At 35.8% G+C, this 24,622-nt stretch overlaps 1 protein-coding gene across 1 annotated transcript in view; it reads left to right on the forward strand.

Annotated features, from left to right (window-relative positions):
- DMXL2 (Dmx like 2) overlaps window positions 1–24,622 on the forward strand; it is a 153,023-nt gene that overhangs the window by 56,678 nt on the left and 71,723 nt on the right. The window contains exons 7-13 of the mRNA XM_024761857.1: window positions 4,253–4,431; window positions 6,166–6,349; window positions 9,019–9,193; window positions 10,860–11,096; window positions 11,646–11,917; window positions 12,557–13,253; window positions 13,587–13,708. Of these exons, the coding sequence (XP_024617625.1) occupies window positions 4,253–4,431; window positions 6,166–6,349; window positions 9,019–9,193; window positions 10,860–11,096; window positions 11,646–11,917; window positions 12,557–13,253; window positions 13,587–13,708 (1,866 nt within the window). The remainder of the gene's footprint in view (window positions 1–4,252; window positions 4,432–6,165; window positions 6,350–9,018; window positions 9,194–10,859; window positions 11,097–11,645; window positions 11,918–12,556; window positions 13,254–13,586; window positions 13,709–24,622) is intronic.

Below are 24,622 nucleotides of genomic sequence, written 5' to 3' on the forward strand. Positions count from 1 at the left end.
TGTCTTTTGATGTGCAGAAGTTTTTAATTTTGAAGAAATCCAACATCAATTTTAAAAAATTGGTTTGTGCTTTTTGTGGCCTAGATTTAAAAAATCTTTGTCTACCTTGAAATCACAAAGATATTTTACTATGTTTTCTTTTAGAGGTTTTATAGTTTTGACTTTTACATTTTGAGGTGGTTGTTTTGCATTTGATTTGAAGTCAGTTTTTCCCCAAAGGTATATCAAGATATTTCAGTGGCATTTTAAAAAGACAATCCACTCTCCATTGAATTTCCTAGACAACTTTGTTGAAAATCAGTTTTCCGTACATGTGTGGATCTGATCCTGGCCTCTCTGTTTTGTTCCATTGTGATATGTGTGTGTGTGTGTGTGTGTGTGTGTGTGTGTGTGTGTGTGTGTGTGTGTGTGTGTGTATCCCCTTACGCTAATATTATGTGTCTTGATTATTGTGGCTTTATAGTTAGTTCCAAAAACAAGTAGTTTCCTCTAACTTTGTACTTTTCTTTTAAACTATTTTTGGTGGTGTCAGTCCTTTGATTTCCATACAGATTTTGTCAGTTTCTACAAAAAAGCCTGCTGTGATTTTGATGCTATTTATATACATTGTATCTCTATAGAACAATTTGGGAAGAATTGTACATTAGTAACATTTGGTCTTTTTTTTTTTTTTTTTTTTTTTGGGGATTTGGGTCTTCGTTGCTGTGTGTGGGCTTTCTCTAGTTGCAGCGAGTAGAGGCTGCTCTTCATTGCGGTGTGCAGGCTTCTTATTGTGGTGGCTTCTCTTGTTGCAGAGCGGGGGCTCTAGGCGCATGGGCTTCAGTAGTTGTGGCTCATGGGCTCTAGAACGCAGGCTCAGTAGTTGTGGTGCACGGGCTTAGTTGCTCCACAGCATGTGGGATCTTCCCGGACCAGGGATCGACCCGTGTTCCCTGCATAGGCAGGCGGATTCTTAACCGCTGCGCCACTATGGAAGTCCCACATTTGGTCTTCTTATCTACGAATGTGGTATGTTTCTCTTTTTATTTAGGTTTTCTTTCTCTTAGCAGCGTTTCATAGTTTTCAGGGTACACAATTTAAGTTTATCTTCCTAATGTAAAAGGTATTTACAGAAATTACATTGTTAATTATTGTTAAATATAGAAATAGAATTGATTTTTGATCCTTAGTCTTATTACCTTGCTTATCAGTTCTAGCAGCCTTTTTGGGTAGTTTTCTTAGGATTTTGTGAAAAAAGACAATTTTACTTCTTCCTTTCTGATCTGTATACCTTTTATTTTTTTTCCTTACCCAATATATTGCAAGTACTAGGACCTCTAGTACAGTGTTGAGTAGAACTGATGAGAGCAGACATTCTTGTATCGCTCCCAATTTTATGGGAAGAGCATTGTCTTGCACCATTATATATGATGTAAGTTGTAGGTTTATTGTAGAGTCACTCAACTTGATCATGTTGTATATGTTCCCTTTTATTTTTCCTATTCCTATATGCTGAGAGTGTTGTTCTCCCCCATGAATTATTGTTTACTTTTGTCACATGCTGTTCCTGCATATAGTGAGTTAATTATGTAGGTTTTCTTTTTCATTCTGTTACTATGATGAAATGCAATTACTGATTTTTCCAGTGTTAAACCCACTTCACTTAGCTGGGATAAACTCCACTTGGTCATGATTTGCTTTTTTTTTAAATATGCTGATGGATTAGGTTTAAAGGTGTTTGCGTCTTTGTTCATGAAAGATATTCCCGTATAGTTTTTTTATGTCTTTGGTTTTGTTATCTCGGTAATAATACTGCCCTTATACAATGAGATCTTTTCCTCAATTTTCTGAAACACTTTGTGAAGGATTGGTGCTATTTCTTCCTTAAATGTTTGGTAAAGTTCATCAGTAAAGCCACCTGGGCCTCAGATTTTAGTTGTAGTTTTAGGGTTTTGTTTTCTGGTGAGAAGACTTGAAATTGTGAATTCAGCATCTTTAATAGATGTAGAGCTATTCAGGTTTTCTGTTTCTTCCTTTGTCAATTTTTTTTGAAATTGTCTTTCGAGGGATTTAACATATTGTAGGATCTGTAGTCATGTCCCATCTTTCATTCTTGGTAATGGTAATTTGTGTTTTCTCTCTAAATATTTTTGGTCTTTCTAGATAGATTATCAATTTTATTGATCTTTTCACAAATAGGTTTTAGATTCATTGATTTCTCTATAATTTTTGTATTTTATTTCATTGGTTTTCATGCTTCTTTATATCTCTTTAATATGAGTTCTCTTTGCTCTTATTTGATGCTTCAGGTAGAAACTTAAACCATTGGTTTGAGACCTGTCTTCTTTTCTGATATAAGCATTTAAAGCTATACATTTCCTTCTAAGCACTGATGTAGCTGCAACCCCCAAATTTTTATGTTTTGTTTTCATTTTCATTCAGTTCAACATATGTTAAAATTTGCTGGGCTTCCCTGGTGGCGCAGTGGTTGGGAATCCACCTGCCGGTGCAGGGGACACGGGTTCAATCCCTGGTCTGGGAAGATCCCACATGCCGCGGAGCAACTAAGCCCGTGTGTCACAGCTGCTGAGCCTGCGCTCTAGAGCCTTCAAGCCACAGCTACTGAAGCCCACGCACCTAGAGCCCATGCTCCACAACAAGAGAAGCCACCACAATGAGAAGCCCGCACACCGCAATGAAGAGTCGCCCCCGCTCACCTCAACTAGAGAAAAGCCTGCGTGCAGCAACGAAGACCCAGTGCAGCCAAAAATAAAATAAATAAATTTTAAAAAATTGTCTTGTAATTTAGAAGTGTTTTTGTTTAGTTTATAAATATTTGGGAATTTTCGAGCTATCTTTCTTGTACTGATTTCTAGTTTAATTCTGTGTGGTTTTAGAGTTTTAGGTAGTAACAGATGATAATGGTGAGGCTGCTTCATTTGAGGGGGAAGCTGGCGGGAATGGGAAAAGGGGCTTGATTGCTCGGCTTGTGGAGGCTCTCTGACTTTCCTTTATGACTCCTTAAGGGCTCTCAGGTACCTCAAGGGTTTTTGTGGTACATAGTCTGAAACTACTGCCATAGGTTGTGCTGTAAATTTGGGAAGGTGAAAGTGATGCTAAGGTGGAGAAAGTACTTGGAGGAAAGCAACTAGTGCACTGTTAAGTGGTTGTCTCAGAATAAGTACTTAAAGAGATTTGTTGTGTAATTCAAATATCCAAATAAATGAGACCTTAGTGGAAACATACATTATGTACTATAGATTGAGAATGAATACTAAGATGGAAAAAAACAGAAGTGTTTGTCTAGTCCAGGTGAAAATATTTGGACCTATACATAATTTCATTGTTTCTTAGAGATTGAGATTTTTACATAAATGTTATCAATTTGATAATTTCCTTCATGTACACCATAGAGGATGAAGCACTATAAAAGAGATAGTTCCTGTTAAATAAGATAAAATTATTTAGGCCTTTAACAAAATTCTTAGAACTAAGTAAAATGATAAAGTCAGTGCCTGTTGTTATACCTTTAAATTTCTTAAGTGGGCATAGAAGTGGTTCCCAAAAACTGCCTAGATGCCCTCTCATCATTTAGAGTAGGAATCAGAACACTATGGCCCATGAACCAAGAACGGATTTTACATTTTTGAAGGATTCTAAGAAAAACAAAAAAAAACAAAAAAACAAACAACCCAAGAAGAATCTGTGTCACAGGCTGTGTGGTCCACAAAGCCTAACTTACTTGACCTTTTACAGGAAGAGTTTGCTGAGTCCTGATTTAGAGTAAGAAGCAATTCATATTTAAAAAGGGTTTGTCTCATCCTTTCAGATCTCTTCAAAAAGGAGAAGATGATAACAGTGACAGATAACATGGCTTCTTTCTTATCCAGGCTAGCATCTGGTTCCAGAGTCTTTTCTTTACAGTGACCCTTGTGTGTTGAAGTGGGGGAATTTGGCTTCAGTCTCCGTTTGAAAAGTACCTTTGTGTAGAGAAGATTGATAATTGAGCACACTGACCATTTATTTCTCAAGAATGGTATTATTTAGAATAATAAGCGTCATTTTAGGTTTAGTTTTGTATTATGTATAGGTCACATTTTAGTTTTTATATATAGCTTAACTTTTTTTCACACACACACACTGTATTTTATTTTTACAAGAGATAAATAAACTGACACCAGTATAGCTTAATTTTTAAAGCTTCTTCAAACCACTTAAATTTTGAAATGTGTAGATACAACTTAATTTTATATTGGCCTGTATATTTTCACAGGATGATTGTCTTTTGAAAGTGTGGTACCCTATGACTGGTTGGAAGTCTTCAATTATACCTCCGGATCATCATGAAGTGGAAAGGAGACAGGCGTCTACCCAGTTTTCCTTTGTCTATTTGGCACATCCGCGAGCTGTGACAGGTTTTTCATGGCGTAAAACTAGCAAATATATGCCCAGGTTAGACAACTGTGTCATAGAACTTCATTTTGTATTACTTATATGTTTATAAAAATAATGAAAACAAAGGTCCTTTTAATTGACACGGTGGCAACGAATAGCAGAGGTTCTGGGCATCGACTGCCTGACTTGAGATTCTGCTGTTGTTACCAGCTTCGTGAGCTTTTGACTAAATTTCTGAAGCTCTCCATGCCTCTGTAGAATGGGGGTAGTAGTAGTACCTACCTCAGAGAGTTGTATGAGACTGAAATGTGTGAGTGAGTGTGAATGCTTATACAGGCCTTTGCACATTGTGTGTGCCAGGGCAGCGTTAGCTGGTATTGTCAGTATCAGCAGCAGCAGTAGATTCCAGGAAGGAGACGTTTGCAAGTAACAGGAAAGCACACACTGAGGGAGAATAAAACATAGTAATAAACTGTCAGTAATATGCATTCTGGGAAGGCATATCATATACATACAGTGAATAAAGTGGCCAAGTTTTTCTTATCTTAGGGCTATCAACAGAAACTTCTCAAAGGATTTATTATAAGTTTTTCTTCATTGTTACAGCCATCTCTTAAAAGTGTTTAGAAGATAAAGCAAACTACAAAACAGCCCATACCAATGATTCCTGTATTATATATACAGTTCTAAAAATGCTTGCTTATAAATCTGTATTCATTCTTGAGGAAGGGTTATTTCATCTGCTAAATATATCTGAGCACTGTTGGCACTTGATGGGAAATATAGCACACCCATTATGGAGGTGCTCAGTAAATGATAAAATGGGGAATTTATACATTTTTGGAATCTAGATAAAAGGTTACTCTAAATCTGTTTAAGTTATTTGCATCTATGGAAAGCATTTGCAGAACACTTTACCTTTGACTGAGTCAGATTCTATGTAAGCATTTTTTTAATGGGAAAATTTTTTTTTTCCACAATGAGTGGTTAAACCACTTCAGCTGCTTGATGCTGTGACATTTTTGCTTAACTTAATGGAAATTGATTTATAGTTTGAATTTATAGTCTCCTTACAGTTTTATTATTAATAAGTTTGTTTACCTATTTATAACTGTTTAGATTATAAGAAGGATAAAAGAAAATGCTGGAACTCCTGCCATAAACCACATAGTTTAATTATAATTAATGATCTTTTATTATGGTCATTCTGCAAGTTGTAATGACAGAAATGTAGGTTTTCTTTTGATGTTTAGTTTGTTTTGTTTAGGAGATACTAATCCTCCAGAGCCTTGTTTTCAAGCAGCACGTGTATAATCTGGCATTAATTTCTGTTTCCTTCGTCAGGACCATTTCCTAGTTTTTATGATGTTCACAGCCGTACTGTGCGTGATTTCAAGCTCTTCCATTGATACTCTTTCTCCACACAATGTAATTTCTAAAGCAATTGGAAGCATACTATACTGTCATTTAGTTTAGCTGTTCAAGACATAAGTTTAATGAATTAAGGTGAGTGTCAGGGACAGTTAGGTTGTTCTTATTTTATGGTAACTGATTGCACCCTATGTCCAGCCTACCACCTTGCAGGTCTGAGCAGGTAATAAATGGGGTTTGGTAAGAGTGTGAAATAGTCAGTAAAAATCCATTATCATTATTGGAAAAATAACTACACATAGATCATACTGTTTTGCGTTAATGTCATCTTTAAGGATGAAGAACTAAATACTAATAGCCTTTAATTTTTCATGTCATTGATACTTATAGTAACTTTTGTTCATTTCTCTTTATCATTAGAGGTTCTGTCTGTAATGTGTTATTAACTTCATGCCATGATGGTGTCTGCCGGCTGTGGGCAGAAACCGTATTACCAGAAGACTGTCTTTTGGGTGAGCAGATTTGCGAGACTACCACTTCCAGCACTGCCAGCAACCTTACTCATGCTGGAAGACAGAAAGACAGAGTACAACATGCTCTTGAGGTACTGTATGATTTAAAATGGTAAATGAATCTTGAAGATAATGTGAGTATGGTGGGAATTCATAAGCTAAGTTGCACATGGTGCATGGTATACGTAATGACGAAATTAATGGCAAAGAATTCTCACTTATTTTATGTCACTTAGAAGACAGATATAGACAGTAATGATCTCAGATATGTAGTCTAGATAAATCGTATAAATTTAATTCTTCCAGTTTGCATGTTGAGTGTGAACATCTATAGGAGTAGGCAACTTTGATTAATAAAACATGTAAAAGTCTTTGAAATTGGTTGTAATTAAAAATATTTTGTGGGGAAATCCCTGGCAGTCCAGTGGTTAGGACTCGGTGCTTTCACTGTTGGGGCCCGGGTTTGATCCCTGGTCAGGGAAGTAAGATCCCGCAAGCTGTGCGGCGCAGCAAAATAAATAAATAAATAAAATAAACCACAGCAATCTTTAAAAAAATAAACAGATTAAAAATATTTTGCTTTTGTTTCACGAGGATTAAATTTTACATTTATTTTTCTAATTAAATATGACTACTATGAATAAGAATAAAGGTGTTGTTAAGATATTAAGTGAACTTATATAACTGCACAGTTTTCACGGTTTAATATTTTGAAAGTGAAATAATTTTTCTAGTTTTTAAATACTATATATAAAACAAAAATGCTTTCTAAGAAATTAGATTATTTATAATATAGTATGAACTGTTGTGCCCATTATGATTAGGGAATAAAATGAGATAAACACATTATTAAAAATTACCAGAAATTTATTATAGTAAACCTAGATTGCTAATTTTCTTAATTTTTCATGTGACTTTATTACACAAAGAGTATATGCTTATTCTAAAATTAGATGAGGAAAAAGAAAAATATGTAGAGTTTATAATCCAACTATTCCAATATGTGCTTGTACATTTTTTTTTATTTACAAGATTGAGATCATATTGTGCAATAATGTTTTATAACTTGCTTTTTATACTTAATGTGTTATAAACATCTCTGTACATAACTAATTATACTTTTACATTTACATTAACACTTTAATGGTTGCATAGCCAAAATGGTTTTGCAGTTTCGGCAAGCAAAAATATTTTGGGGGTTTAATGGGCTAAGGATGTGGTCCTTTAAAGTTTTATGTAAAGTAGTCCTGCTCTGATGCTCTCTGTGATTGGGCACTATTTATACAGTTTTTTTCAACATTTAAAGCATAAATGAAATTAAAGCACAAGTCAGAACAGTTAGAGTTATGTTTTGCTATTGATTGAAAATTAGTGGGAAAAAGTACTTTATTTACTAGATGTTCACAATAATTTATATATATTTGTATAACATTTTATCTTTAAATTACATATGAGCTTTTGAAGACTAAGGGCTTTTAGATATCTTTATATCCTCCATGTTATCTAATATATTTCTTTTCAAGTGTTTGTTAAATCGAATTACTAACTGCTACATAAAATAAAAGCAAAAATAAAATAATATGTAATCAGTGATTTGACACATTTTTGCTGCCTTTTAATAAAATGTTGTCAATTAGTAATGTTAAAATTGTTTTTAATAGAAAAACCCTGATTATCTGACTTACGAGCTATTTTGCTTTCTAATGTCCTTTCCTATAAAACTCCTAACTGCAAGGTCTATATAATTCTATATATACTTAAATTATATATTTTGTTCCTAGGAGACGATAACTGACCAATATAGCACAGCCTTGGCAATCTAATTTAAAATAATGATAAATGTCAAAGATTGAGTGAAACTAACTTGATAGGTATAATCAAAGAAATAATCAGGGAGACCAGAGACAGAGGACACACCATAGAACTGATACTGTTTTTCACATGAAAAGGGACAGGGGCTGTGGAATTGAAAGGAAGGACCAGATGTTTTACTTTACTGCAGAAAGAACTGAGAGGATGCCACATTTTATTTCATTCATTGCAAGGAACAAAGGAAAAGAATGGTATATTATTATTAAGCACGGTATCGTTAAGTGACACAGTAAGGAATTGCTGTGTGGTGGGGTTATGGTGTGGAGAAAAGATTGTGCTGAGAGTTGACATGGTCCCGTGTCAGAATAGTTCAGATGATGGAGTATGCCAGTACAGAATTTTTATCATAGACACATATCTCAGTTTGGACAAATTCCACAGGTCAATACTTTCATGGGGTCTTTCCTGGCTACTCTTATCTAAGTTAAGGTTCCCCTTGTTATTCTGTATTTTTGTACCCTCTTTTTGTCTTTATAATAGAGGTTATATATTAGATTATTTAGCTGGCTATTTAGTTCTAAGTGAGAATTTTGGGGAGGAATATTCTTCCTGGTAGGAAGATTTGGAATTTTTTTTTTTTTACACCCTTATGACTAGTAAATTTCATCTCAGTACTGGGATATCCTGAAAAAACTAGACTTTGGACTCCTAATCTTTACAGGGGTTTCTGCAGATAATAAGTGTTTTTGAGCAACTACTGCCTTGAACTATAAAATTTGCAAGACCAGTGGAGAATATATTAAGTTGTTCTATTGTAGTTAAAGTTTCCTTTAAGACGGTCAGGTTTTACAGAGAGGAAAATTGTAAAACCCTTAATAATCAAAAGTACTTTGATCAGCACTTATTAGACTTCCTAGACTTGGATTTAGTAATTATTTTTCTATTTTAGACAATACACCATTTGAAAAATTTAAGGAAAGGACAAAGGAAGTCTTCCATTCTTGTAACGCACACTGAATTAATGCATGACCAGATGGCAACGCATGAAGTTCAAAGACACATTTCCCATCACGCAAATGCACTGTGTCATTTTCACATTGCAGCGAGCATCAATCCCGCCACAGGTAAAGGATAGTAAAGTTTTATTTCTTATCTGCTGAAATAAGATAAATAAATAGAAAAGTGGGACTACTTTTATAACCTGTTTCTAATTTTATGCTAATACTCCATGTTTCCTTTTAAAATACTTCTTAATTGGAACAGAAATATAAGGTGCCATTTCTTAAATTGAGACTGTGTGATCCTCAGGGAATAACTTCAAATAAGTATTTTTGAGCACCATTGTTTGTCTAGAATATGGCAAAGTTTCTAAGTAATTAGAGCTTTAGCTGAACCTGGAGATGAACACAAGTGGTGGCAGCCTGGTTAATTAGTGTGATTTCCCACCCTTTTCTATTTTCACTATTATTCTTTCTTCTCAACTCTTCTTTATAACTTTATCTAAGTATATTTTTGCATAGTTTTCCTTATATTTCAGCGTATCTTGTTTTGTACCCTCATAGACTTTCTTGTCCTACACTTCGGGAAAGGTAGTGTTTCTTCTAACCGTGATGTTTTCTTTTTGCTCTTTTCCTCCTATGTCGTTGAGAAGTATTTTGAGGCAGGTTCATTGTTGGCAAGAGCATATTTAAAGCTTCTATTTAAGGTCATTGTTTTCTTTCTGCATGGAAAACATATGACAAGGCCTATTAGTCTCATATTACATTGCTGGAAGAACTATATTTATATAAAGTTATAGTTATGTTTTATTGAAATGGAAGTCTGTTGCTTCAGGGTGCAGAGGATTTTATTTTTAAATGTTTATTTATATAAAGATAGGTATTTAGCAAATACAGTTCCAAAAGAGTGTTATCTGGATGCTTCCCCCTCCCCGTCTCTTTTTCTTTCTATTGAATGGATTATTTATAATTTGATTTGGGATTAAGGAGATTTTTTTTTTTTTTGAATTATACTGTTTTACGTGAACTGATCTATAGCGTGAATTTCAGTTACCCCACATGGAGAAAATCTGCTATGCTTAGAAGTTTGCTTGCCTTCCTGTGTTCTTTCTTGGCATTATTTTTCCCCGAGTTTTGAGGAAAGTTTAAAACAGTCAGAAAAGTTGGAAGAATAGTACAGTGAACACTCATTTCACCCACTTTGATTCAACAATTGCTAACATTTTGCCAGTTGCTTTATTCTCTCTGTATATACACACATATGTATGTTTATATGTGTGTGTGTGTGTGTGAGTGAAATTTTTTCTTAATGTTTTCAAAGTAAGTTACACATATCATGGCATATCACCCTTACATACTTCAGCAAGTATCTCCTAAGAATAAGGAAATTTTCTTACATAATCACAATGTCATTATCATACCTAAGAAAATTAGAAATAATTCCATAATCTCTGATATTCAGTTCATATTTAAATTTCAGTCATCTCAAAAATGTCTTTTAGATTTGCTTTTCTGTTTTGTCTTTCTGTTCCCTCATCCCCAAACCAGGATTCAATAAAAGTTTGTGCATTTGGTGTGTTTCGTTTTTAAATTAGTAATTTAATTCCATATGTCTATGCCATTAGTTCATTTACCATTAAATTCAATTAAAAATTTCAAGTCGTGCTAGAGTTATGTTTACTTTTTGTTTATCACATTTTCTGTGTAATGGAAGTAGTCTTTATAGGCACATGTAATATTTTAAAAGACATTAGAAATTCACATTGAAATTTTATCTTTTTTGATTCCACAGATATTCCAAATGTTTTGGTTGGCACTGTGTTTAACATTGATGATGGAAATGGGGGCTTTGTAGTTCATTGGTTAAACAACAAAGAATTTCATTTTACATCATCTACTGAAATATTTATGCAGCAATTACGAAAACTTTCTGAAAAGCAGGTGGATCATGAAAACGACAAAGGAGATAGAGAAGATGAATGTTCACAGGAGGAAAGAGAGAGGGGTTTACGTATGAAACTAGACCATGGTTAGTATCCTGTGTTCAGATTTTTCTTTTTTACAGGCTGACAGCTTTTTGTGAAACCACCTTTGGTTTGTAATCTTTTCTTCCTCCCCTCCTTCCTTTTCACTTTTCCATTCATTCCACAGGTCTACTGACCATCTACTATGGACCATCTACCATCTAACTTTGCTTTGTTATAACTTATTGCTTTGAGTAATGTATTACTTTGGAAGCCATGCTTTTGGTGGAGGTAACAGGTTTTGCTAATAATGGTAATAATAAAGATAATGTGATAGTGTGAATGAACTTTTGATTTATCTAAAACTAAGAAATGTAGTAATTTTCAGTTCAGACCAGAAGATAGTTTCCTTCCTTGGTTTTTTTTCCTGGCCATAAGTTGTAAAAGGGATTCATGATTTCTAAAGTTAGTATGCTATTTATTGATAGTCTAGTATGTAAATGATTTTCTGTAGTATAGTCTAGTATGTAAATGAATTTGATAGTCTAGTATGTAAATGAATTTTCTATAGTATTTCTGTTAGTATGTACTGATAAATTTATTTTCTGATTTAGAATTATCCCTGGATAGAGAATCTGAAGCAGGTACAGGATCATCAGAACATGAAGATGGAGAAAGAGAGGGAAGTCCTAGAACCTGTTCACGACCTAGTGTACCAATGCCACTGCCTACAGTCCTGCTTGATCGGAAGATCGAAATGCTGCTAACTGAGTGGAATAAGAATCCTGACATGCTTTTTACTATACACCCGGTAGATGGTACCTTCCTAGTGTGGCATGTAAAGTATTTGGATGAATATAATCCTGGAATATTTAGACAAGTCCAGGTATATTTTACTGATGAAGCAATTTTTACACTTCTTAAAAAAGTAAAACAGTTGCTATTCAGATTTAGCAGGTTTTCAGAAATACTCAATGATTTTATTTTTGATAAGCAACTGAGAAGAGAATAACTTGCTACCAAAGGGGGTCAATGACCACAGATTTTATAAACTTGATTAATTTAAGTAAAATGAATTTGGCTTTGAAATGTGATACTGAGTACTTGAATGTATGTGTATTCATTTTTTCTGGGAATTCACAATATTTTGAATAAACTTAAGAAACTACCCTAAAAATGTGACTCAGGATGCATCCCCTCCACTTCTTCAGTTTTATTAATTAAATCTACTATCTTTATTGGTTATCTTTCTGAACAGTATTTGTTTAGATTTATGGTTGTAGTCATCTAGATGTACAGGCAAGTGTCAAGTTTCAGATACTTGAAATTATTTGTTCAGTTTTCTCATGCGCGATGAATATATGATACTATATAAATAGAGGAAAAGGATTAGACCATAATAAGGTCGAAAATGATATATTTTGCTAGGAAGCTGAGGTTTGACAGTTTGAAAATGGAAGTATTTTTGGAAGACTTTGAGAGGAGGCAGACTGCTTGCACTGAATCATGTAATTGTGTTTTTCAGGTTTCTTTTTCTTCTCGGATTCCTGTTGCATTTCCATCTGGTGATGCAAGCTCTCTTAGTAAAAATATCATGATGTATGCCTGTATAAATGCTGCAAAAGATTCTCACCACACTCTGTTACACCAAGACATGATGGCTGAATGCAGTCCTCATGGATCACAGCTGCATTCTGGACCACACAGTACAAATATGAACATTTTAGCTCCCACAGTAATGATGGTCTCTAAACACATAGATGGCTCTTTAAATCAATGGGCAGTCACTTTTGCTGATAAGTCTGCCTTTACCACTGTTCTAACTGTGTCTCACAAATTTAGATATTGTGGTCATAGATTTCACCTCAATGACCTGGCATGTCATTCAGTTTTACCATTATTATTGACATCATCTCATCATAATGCTCTGCTGACTCCTGAATCAGATTTTCAGTGGGACTCAGACAATAAATTAAGTAGATTAATGGATCCTGTAAGACACGTAAAGGGTTCCTCGAAACAACCTCTCAGAAATGCAGCAACACGTACATTTCATGACCCGAATGCCATCTACAGTGAACTTATTCTGTGGCGCGTGGACCCAATAGGACCTTTGTCATACACTGGAGGAGTATCGGAGTTGGCGCGAATTAACTCTTTACATACTTCAGCCTTCTCTAATGTTGCTTGGCTTCCAACTCTTATTCCTAGTTACTGTCTTGGTAAGTGTTCATTTTAATAGTGAAATTAATAAAAGCTTTAAAACAGCTATTTATATACAAAATGATTTATATTTGTCATTAGGAAGATTTTTAATAAGTATTCAGAATGTAGGCATCAGACTTAAGTTTAGAGTTTCTAGACTTTTGTTTTTCATCTTTTCCCTCTCATAACCTATCTGTTGAATTTTTTTGGTTAATAATTTTATATCTATTGTATCTGTGTTTCTGGACCATGGTTATGTCTAAAAAGAGAAGTGTGAATATTTTTTCTCATACTTCAGCCAGTAATAAAAATAAACTATATATTATAATGCAAAGTGTTTACTTTCTCAGGCACATATTGCAATTCGGCGAGCGCTTGCTTTGTTGCTTCTGATGGCAAAAATCTGAGACTCTACCAAGCTGTGGTAGATGCAAGAAAATTATTGGATGAACTGTCAGATCCAGAATCTTCAGTAAGTATTTCCTAATCTTTATTAATATATCTAAGCTAATAAGGAATTCTCTTTTAATTTGTCTAGGATGTTTATTTGTTAGTTGGTGTTCAGGGAGTGAGCATCTGTTCTGGGCTCTGTGTGACTAGTTTGTTTTTTCTTAATTTGTGTTCCAATTTACATGAATCAAAATTACAGTCTGTTGGCGCTTTCACTGCTGTGGCCCAGGTTCAGTCCCTTGTTGAGGAACTAAGATCCTACAAGCCACACAGTGTGGCCAAAAAGAAAAAAAAAAAATTACAGTCTGTATATCACATCACACATCAATACGTTTTAAAGAAAGGAATATGATTTTTTTTCTAAAATGTGATTTTTTTTCTTGACGTTTTTCACTCTTTAGTTTGGTTCTGTTAATCTTTTTTTGCTCAAGAAAGGTTGTAAGGCAGCTTTACCAACCTCTATGTTTAGGTTGGAAAATTTGAACTTTTCTGAGCTTGATTCACTATTTTAAAAGTCCTCTGGTTAGAATATGTCATCAGTGGGTGACAATGTCTCATTCTGGTAGTTCTCTATTTGAACTGCAAGTCATGCATATTAGTCAGTACTCAGGTTTGAATGGTGAATTTTCCATTTACCTATAAAAACGTGCCTTTTAATAAAATAACCGTTCTAATAAAAATGTTTCCAGTATTGAAAATCAAAGACTGTTTTTGTTTTGTTTAATTTTAATTAATTTATTTATTTACTTATGGCTGCATTGGGTCTTCATTGCTGTGCATGGACTTTCTCTAGTTGCAGCGAGCGGGGTCTACTCTTCGTTGCGGTGCACAGGCTTCTCATTGCGGTGGCTTCTCTTGTCGCGGAACATGGGCTCTAGGCGCACAGGCTTCAGTAGTTGTGGCTCGTGGGCTCTAGAGCGCAGGCTCAGTAGTTGTGGTGCATGGGCTTAGTTGCTCCACGGCATGTGGGATCTTCCCGGACTAGGGCTCAAACCCGTACTGTTTTTGAATGTCTGCCATGTACCCCTAGACGTGTAGGGAATACAGTGTCTGCCTTTAAGGGGATTTAAATTTAGCAGAGGAGAGAAATTATTATAAAAGGTTAAATAACGGTTTAAGACAGAAGCAGAGGTGTCTGAAGTTGGTATGTAATTAACTGCCAAACACTATTTCGTAATTCAGGGGCAAGAGAGATCAGAGTAGGGTAGGCATAGAAGTTTTTATTAAGGACAGTATTTGAGTTCATTTTTGATAGATTCAGAAAGACAAATCCTTGGTCTTTGCTGAGTGATAGAATAGCCTGAGTGGATACAGGAAAATACGTGTATAAATAAGGCTTGTTCCAGAAACAGTGGTAATTGGACTGAAGCCACAAGTTCGGCATAGAGAAAGTCTAGAAAAGTAGCATCTTTAAAATTATAGAGTTGGAAGATTTAAAGGTCCCCTAGTCTAACCAGCCATCTGATAATTTGTCTCTACCACATTCCTGCCAATTTGTCATCTGGCCCCCAAGGAGGGAAGCTCAACTCTAAATGCAGCTCATTCTGTCTTTGAATTACCATCACTATTATATTGAAATTAAACTTGTAATCCTTAAATTCTACTTGTTAGCTTTAGTTCCATTTAGAATAAGTCTAAGATTTCTTACATGTGAGAGCACCTCAGACACCTGTGTTGGAACCCCCCAATTTTTTTCCTCAGGCCAAACCTGCTGCTTCTCTGCCTATGAATTTATCTAACTGTTTTATATTTGACCCTGGTTACTCTTCTGAGCAGTTTTCAGTATATTTATACACTGGGCATTGTAGGATCACTAGAATATAGCAGTACTGTGCCATCTCTCAGTAGATACTATTTTGTTTGGGCAGGCGCGCCACATTCTTTGTATGTAATTCATATTGAGCTGACTTTCAATTAAATATCATGGAGTCTTTTTTTTTTTTTGCTAGTAAGCCATTCTGTATTTGTGCATTTGAGTTTGGGACCCAAATATAGACTTATTTCCCTATTACATTTCACCTTGCTAGGCTCAGCTCAACAGTACATCCTTTCAGTATCCTTTTGAATCCAGATTCTGTTACTGCTTTATGTGTTACTGCTTTATGACTTATATCGCTGGCCTATTTGATGAGTGTTGTTCTACATCTTCATCTAAGTCAATTACAGAAATGTTAAACAGTACTGGACTGAAGAAAGAACCTAGCAGTATACATTTGAAATCTTTCTCCATTTTTTTTTTTTGTGGTACGCGGGTCTCTCACTGTTGTGGCCTCTCCTGTTGCAGAGCACAGGCTCCGGACGCGCAGGCTCAGTGGCCATGGCTCATGGGCCCAGCCGCTCCGTGGCATGTGGGATCTTCCCGGACCGGGACACGAACCCGTGTCCCCTCCATCGGCAGGTGGACTCTCAACCACTGCGCCACCAGGGAAGCCCTCTTTCTCCGTTTTTATTGTCTAGAATATTTCTCCAGCTTATCCCAAGGATTTGCATGAGGCAGCTTGTGGTGTACTTCACTGAAGTAAAATACACCCTGTCTGCCAAATCTTTTGCAGTCAAAAAAGGAAGTCAGATTTGTAGGAGATGATTGTTTTAATGTATAGTAGGTTGAATGTGTGTATCCTAATGTCTCTTGATGACTAAAACGTTGTACTAGATAGACGTCAGGCTCTTTATTCTGACTTACAGAAGTATGTTATTTTCCTTTTTGAAAACTGGCATCTTTGCCTGTTTTTAGTCTTTTGGCTGTGGCAATCCCCATGATTTCTCAGAGAGAACATCCTCTGTGGTTCATTGTTCTCATTGGCAAAATTTCTCAATAACCTGGTCATTATTTTTTCCAGGAAAGTATAAATTCATTTAGAGCAGTTGGATACATTCTTGGAATTTTAAAATTTTTCTTGGTCTTCTCCTCCAATGTACTTACCAATGTACTTTTTTCTTAAACCCTCCATTTTCATTATTTTTTTTAAACTTAAAAAGTAATACTTATTCATTGTAGAAAATTTTTGGTCCTTTTTACTTTTGCAAGCTAAATTCTTGAAATAGAAGACCAGAGACAAAGTAGGAATTAGGAGTTCTTTCTTCTTCTGATCTTTATTAACATTAAACCGTCAGCCTCTGTTAATGAGCCTATCTTTCTCTTTCTCTTTGTACTCTGAAAACAATAATTAATTCAGTGACTTAATTTTTCAAACAAATCTTTAATTTTAGAATAGTTTTAGGTTTACAGAAAAGTTGGAGATACACTGCAGGTTCCCATATACCCCTATCGTTAACATCTTATATTACCAGAATACATTTGTCACAACTAAGAAACAGTTATTGGTGTGATATGATTAATTAAACCCCAGACTTTATTAAGACTTAACTGATTTTTTCCCACAAATGTCCTTTTCCACTAATGTTCCAGGACTTCATCCACAAAACCATATTACATTTAGTTGTCATGTCTCCTAAGTCTTCTCTGATCTCGGACAGTTTCTAAGTTTTCTTCATCTTCATCAGCTTTTTCTTATGACCTTGACAGTTTTGAGTAGTACCGGTGAGATATTTTATTGTATTTTCCTTCGACTTGGGTTTGTCTGCTATTTTTCTCATGGTTAGACTGGAGTTATGAGTTTTGGGGAAAAATACCTCAGGTGTGTGAAGTATGCTTCTTGTGTTACATCAGGGGCACATGCTAACAATATGGTTATTAGCATCTTCCCTCTTTTTTTCTTTTCAGCTGGAAGTTTGTTAATTTATTGATGTTTTTAAAGAACCAGCTATTTGTTTCACTGAACGCTTTGGTTTTGTTTTAATTTTCATTAGTATCTGCCCTATCTTTATTATTTTCTTCCTTACGCTTGATTTATTTTGGTTTTCGTTTACTAGGTTTCTTGAGATAGGAGCTTAGGTTCTGGGTTTTTTTTTTTTTTTTGCCAAGCCGTGCAGCATGTGGTATCTTAGTTCCTGGACCAGGGATTGAACCCGTGCCCCCTGTGGTGGAAGCATGGAGTCTTAACCACTGGACTGCCAGAGACATCCTAGGAGCTTAGATTCTTTTTTTTTCCTTTTCTTTTATTTATTTATTTATTTTATATAGCAGGTGGAGCTTAGATTCTTGATTTGAAACTGTTCTTATTTTCTTTTTTTTTTAAGGAAGAATTACTCTTTAATTGAGGCTTTCTTTATACCTATTAACATCAATTTTTTATAAATGTAGTTTCAAAAACATTTTTAAATGTGTACACAGTTTCAAAATTCAAACAGCATACTGTTATTAAATAAAAACTCTGTGTCACCTCCCCTACCCAAGTCCCACACTTTATTGGAAACCCCTTTAAACCTTTTGTTTTTAATTCTTTTGATAAGTTACCACCATAATTCTAAATGATATGCTTAGATTTCAGTTTCTTAATTTACCAGCAGTAGAAATCAAGTCATTCCCATCTTCTTTGATAGACAGGAAATTCAGCTCACATTCCACTTGCCTCTCTCTCTCCACTGAGTTTTGCTAGTTGTATTAGTGTGTGTGGTTTCTCTATTAGCTGCCTTTATACTTTTAAGTGATGTATACATAATCCTGTATTTTCGTTCCATCTTCTTTACACAATATCTCTTGTATCATCCCAAAGTAAAACGAAGAAAGTTGCACCCCTGCACTCACCCTTCCCTCCTCCTGCTCTCAACTTGACTTCTGCCAGCTGGAGCGTTACCTTTACAATGTCTTTTATGACATGCATGTTCTATTCTATAACTAAAATTAGGTCTTATGGTTTGATTTTAAAAATTGAAACTAGTAACCATCTAATTACAATTATGTAAATGTGATCATTTCAACTATTTGTCACTGATTTGTCACAGATTCTCTCAACGGAGAATGTCCAAAGGGTTAAAGTCAAATGACCTCTATTATATTCCATCAAGTGATCAGGCCACAGTTTTGCTCGTCTTGTATTTGAATCAAAACTTTTTTCTCTAACTTTTCAGTTGTTTTCTTGGCATTTCTAATTTCTTGGGCTTCTTTTTTCTTGTTGAGAGGAAAAAAAAAAACCTAAGTCTTCTTCCCCACTGGGCTAAGAGCTCCCAGCTTCTTAATTGTCCTGCCTGTTAAATCTTCCTCTTTCTCTTCTTGGAGGAATTCCTTTTAGGGTCTTTTGATCTGGTGTTTTAATTTGAGCTGTGTTTTTTGGGATGCTGCAGATGTGTCATCCTCTCCGTTTCACACCTGGAATTCCACCACTGTTTCCTGGACCATGAGCTGCTTTTCTCTCTCCTGTACTGTCGATAGATTACATCCTCAAATACTGTAAATTTTTTAAAAAGAAAGGTTGCCTGGTAGATAAGGATTCTGAAATCAGTCTGAATCCAACATGGCTGGAAAAGTGTTTATTTTACCTTCATATTTATTTTTTAAAATATTTATTTGGCTGCCCCGGGTATTATTTGCGGCATACAGGCTCTTAGTTGCAGCATGTGGGATCTAGTTCCCTGAGCAGGGATCGAACCTGGGCTCCCTGCATTGGGGAGCACAGAGTCTTAACTGCTGGACCACGAGGGAAGTCCCTTTCCCTTCATATTTAATTGATAAGTTTGGCTGGATATTAAATTCTAGATTTAAGATCTTTTTTTGCCCTCAGAAATTTAGAGACTGTTATTTCTGTCCTCCAGTGTTTTGGTAAGAGATCTTATACCTATAATACTCTTTTTTTTTTTTTTTTTATAATACTCTTATTCTTTTATTAGTAACCCCTCCCTCTCTCGCTCTTTCTCTTGATGCTTCTAGAACAGCAGTGTACAATAGAAATATAATGTGAGCCATACATGTAACTTAAAAGTTTTCTAGCAACCATTTAAAAGTGAAAAGAAACTGATGATATTAATTTTTTAGCATGTTTTCATTAATCCAGTATATCCAAAACAGAATTTCAACATGTAGTGAATATTTTACATTATTATTTTTTTAACATCTTTACTGGAGTATAATTGCTTTACAATGGTGTGTTAGTTTCTGCTTTATAACAGAGTGAATCAGTTATACATATACATATGTTCCCATATCTCTTCCCTCTTGCATCTCCCTCCCTCCCAGCCTCCCTATCCCACCCCTCTAGGTGGACACAGAGCCCCGAGCTGATCTCCCTGTGCTATGTGGCTTCTTCCCACTACCTGTCTATTTTACATTTGGTAGTGTATATATGTACATGCCACTCTATCGCTTTGTCCCAGCTTACCATTCCACCTAGCCATGTCCTCAAATCTATTCTCTACGTCTGTGTCTTTATTCCTGTCCTGTCCCTAGGTTCATTAGAACCACTTTTTTTTTTTTAGATTCCATATCTTTGTATTAGCGTATGGTATTTGTTTTTCTCTTTCTGACTGACTTCACTCTGTATGAGAGACTCTGGGTCCATCCACTCACTACAAATAACTCAATTTCATTTCTTTTTATGGCTGAGTAATATTCCATTGTATATATGTGCTACATCTTCTTTATCCATTCATCTGTCGATGGACACTTAGGTTACTTCCATGTCCTGGCTATTGTAAATAGAGCTGCAATGAACATTGTGGTACATGACTCTTTTTGAAGTCTGGTTTTCTCAGGGTATATGCCCAGTAGTGGGATTGCTGGGTCATATGGTAGTTCTATTTGTAGTTTTTAAAGGAACCTCCATACTATTCTCCATAGTGGCTGTACCACTTTACATTCCCACCAACAATGCAAGAGAGTTCTCTTTTCTCTACACTCCCTGCAGCATTTATTGTTAGTAGATTTTTTAATGATGGCCATTCGGACCGGTGTGAGATGATATCTCATTGTAGTTTTGATTTGCATTTCTCTAATGATTAGTGACGTTGAGCATCCTTTCATGTGTTTGTTGGTAATCTGTATATCTTCTTTGGAGAAATGTCTGTTTAGGTCTTCTGCCCATTTTTGGATTGGGTTGTTTGTTGTTTTGATATTGAGCTGCATGAGCTGCTTGTAAATTTTGGAGATTAATCCTTTGTCAGTTGCTTTGTTTGCAAATATTTTCTCCCATTCTGAGTGTTGTCTTTTCGTCTTGTTTATGTTTTCCTTTGCTGTACAAAAGGTTTAAAGTTTCATTAGATCCCATTTGTTTATTCTTGTTTTTTTTCCATTTCCATAGGAGGTGGGTGAAAAAGGATCTTGCTGTGATTTATGTCAGAGTGTTCTGTCTATGTTTTCCTCTAAGAGTTTTATAGTGTCTGGTCTTATATTTAGGTCTTTAATCCACTTTGAGTTTACTTTTGTGTGTGGTGTTAGGGAGTGTTCTAATTTCATTCTTTTACATGTAGCTGTCCAGTTTTCCCAGCACCACTTTTGGAACAGGCTGTCTTTTCTCCATTGTATATCCTTGCCTCTTTTATCATAAGGTGACCATATGTGCGTAGGTTTATCTCTGGGCTTTCTATCTTGTTCCATTGATGTATGTTTCTGTTTTTGTGCCAGTACCATACTGTCTTGATTACTGTAGCTTTGTACTATAGTCTGAAGTCCAGGAACTGCTAAGTTTGGGTTTTTTTTTTTGTTCTTTCTCTAATTGCTTTAGGTGTAAGATTAGGTTGTTTTCTTAGATGTTTCTTGAGCTAGGATTGTATTGCTATAAACTTCCCTCTTAGAACGGCTTTTGCCGCATCCCGTAGGTTTTGGGTCTTCGAGTTTTCATTGTCATTTGTTTCTAGGAATTTTTTGATTTCCTCACTGGTCTCTTGGTTATTAAGTAGTGTATTGTTTAGTCTCCATGTGTTTGTATTTTTTACAGATTTTTCTCCTGTAATTGATATCTAGTCTCATAACACTGTGGTCAGAAAAGATACTTGATATGATTTCAGTTTTCTTAAATTTACTGAGGCTTGGTTTGTGACCCAGGATATGATCTATCCTGGAGAATGTTCCATGAGCCCTTGAGAAGAAAGTGTATTCTGTTGTTTTTGGATGGAATGTCCTGTAAATATAAATTAATTTGATATTTACAAATTAATTGTTTAATTAATGTGTTTAAAGTATCATTTAAAGCTGGTGTTTCCTTATTTATTTTCATTTTGGATGATATGTCCGTTGGTGACAGTGGGGTGTGAAAGTCCCCTACTATGATTGTGTTACTGTTGATTTCCCCTTTTATGGCTGATAGCATTTGCCTTATGTATTGAAGTGCTCCTATGTTGGATGCATAAATACTTAAGATTGTTATATCTTCTTGGATTGATCCATTGATCATTATGTAGTGTCCTTCTGTGTCTCTTGTAATAATCTTTATTTTAAAGTCTGTTTTGTCTGATATGAGAATTGCTGCTCCAGCTTTCTTTTGATTTCCACTTGCATGGAATATCTTTTTTCATCCCCTCATTTTCAGTCTGTATGTGTCCCTAGGTGTGACGTGGGTCTCTTGTAAACAGCATATATATGGGTCTTTTTGGTATCCATTCAGCTAGTCTATGTCTTTGGTTGAAGCATTTAATCCGTTTACATTTAAGGTGCTTATTGATATGTATGTTCCTATTACCATTTTCTTAATTGTTTTGGGTTTGTTATTGTAGGTCTTTTCCTTGTGTTTCCTGCTTCGAGAAGTTCCTTTGGCATTTGTTGTAAAGCTGGTTTGGTGGTGCTGACTTCTCTTAGCTTTTGCTTGTATGTAAAGGTTTTAATTTCTCTGTTGAATCTGATTAGATCCTTGCTGGGTAGGGTAATCTTGGTTGTAGGTTTTTCCCTTTCATCACTTTAAATATGTCCTGCCACTCCCTTCTGGCTTGCAGAGTTTCTGTTGAAAGATCAGCTGTTAACCTTATGGGGATTCCCTTGTATGTTATTTGTTGTTTTTCCCTTGCTACTTATAATATTTTTTCTTTGTATTTAATATTTGATACTTTGATTAATATGTGTCTTTCTTCTTGGATTTATGCTGTATGAGACTCTCTGTGCTTCCTGGACTTGATTAACTATTTCCTTTCCCATATTAGGGAAGTTTTCAACTATAATCTCTTCAAATATTTTCTCAGTCCCTTTCTTTTTCTCTTCTTCTTCTGGGACTCCTATAATTTGAATGTTGGTGCGTTTAATGTTGTCCCAGAGGTCTCTGAGACTGTCCTCCATTCTTTTCATTCATTTTTCTTTATTCTGCTCTGCAGTAGTTATTTCCATTATTTTATCTTCCAGGTAACTTATCTGTTCTTCTGCCTCAGTTATTCTGCTATTGATTCCTTCTAGAGAATATTTAATTTCATTTATTGTGTTGTTCATCATTGTTTGTTTGCTCTTTGGTTCTTCTAGTTCCTTGTTAAACGTTTCTTGTATTTTCTCCATTCTATTTCCAAGATTTGGGATCATCTTTACTATCATTACTCTGAATTCTTTTTCAGGTAGACTGCCTATTTCCTCTTCATTTCTTTGGTCTGGTGGGTGTTTACCTTGCTCCTTCATCTGTTGTGTGTTTCTCTGTCTTCTCATTTTGCTTAACTTACTGTGTTTGGGGTCTCCTTTTCGCAGGCTGCATGTTCATAGTTCCCATTGTTTTTGGTGTCTGTCCCCAGTGGCTAGGGTTGGTTCAGTGGGTTGTGTAGGCTTCCTGGTGGTGGGGACTGGTATCTGTGTTCTGGTGGATGAGGCTGTATCTTGTCTTTCTGGTGGGCAGGACCGCGTCTGGTGGTGTGTTTTGGTGTGTATGTGACCTTATTATGATTTTAGACAGCCTCTCTGCTAATGGGTGGTGTTGTCTTCCTGTCTTCCTAGTTGTTTGGCATAGGGTGTCCAGCACTGTAGCTTGCTGGTTATTGAGTGGAGCTGGGTTTTAGCGTTGAGATGGAGATCCCTGGGAGAGCTTTTGCCATCTGATATTACATGGAGCTTGGAGGTCTATGGTGGACCAATGTCCTGAACTCAGCTTTCCCACTTCACAGGCTCAGGTCTGACCTCTGGCCGGAGCACCAAGACCCTGTCAGCCACACGGCTGGAAGAAAAGGGAGAAAAAAGGAAAGAAAGAAAAAATAAAGTTATTAAAATAAAAAATTTTTTTAATTATTAAAAATGAAAAACATTAAAAAGTAATAAAGAAAAGAAAGAGAGCAACCAAACCAAAATACAAATCCACCAATGATAGCAAGCGCTAAAAACTATACTAATAAAACAAACAAACAAAAAGAACACAACAAAGAAAACGGACAGACAGAACCCTAGGATAAATGGTAAAAACAAAGGTATACAGGCAGAAATCACACAAAGAAATATATACATGCACACTCCAAAAAGGGAAAAAGGAAAAAATATATATATATATTTAAAAAAAAGGAAGAGAGCAACCAAATCAATAAACAAGTCTACCAAAAACTCTAAATAGTATAAAGTATAAACTCTAAATAGTAAACTAATGTAAAGATAAAACCAGAAAGAAATTAGATGCAGAAAGCAAACCCCAAGTCTACAGTTGCTCCCAAAGTTCACCACCTCAATTTTGGGATGATTTGTTGTCTACTTCGGTATTCCACAGATGCAGGGTACATCAAGTTGATTGTGGAGATTTCATCTGCTGCTCCTGAGGCTGCTGGGCGAGATTTCCCTTTCTCTTCTTTGTTCGCGCAGCTCCTGGGGTTCAACTTTGGATTTGGCCCCGCCTATGCATGTAGGTCACCTGAGGGCATCTGTTCTTCGCTCAGACAGGATGGGGTTAAAGGAGCAGCTGATTAGGGGGCTCTCGCTCACTCATACCAGGGGCAGGGAGGGGTACGGAATGCGGGGCCAGCCTGCAGTGGCACAGGCTGGTGTGACGTTGCAACAGCCTGAGGTGCACCATGTGTTCTCCCGGGGAAGTTGCCTCTGGATCATGGGACCCTGGCAGTGGCGGGCTGCACAGGCTTCTGGGAGGGGAGGTGTGGATAGTGACCTGTGCTTGCACACAGGCTTCTCAGTGGCTGCAGAAGCAGCCTTAGCGTTTCATGC

The sequence above is a fragment of the Neophocaena asiaeorientalis genome, unplaced genomic scaffold, assembly GCF_003031525.2.
Source record: "Neophocaena asiaeorientalis asiaeorientalis breed wild unplaced genomic scaffold, Neophocaena_asiaeorientalis_V1.1 scaffold506, whole genome shotgun sequence".
Lineage (NCBI taxonomy): Eukaryota > Metazoa > Chordata > Mammalia > Artiodactyla > Phocoenidae > Neophocaena > Neophocaena asiaeorientalis.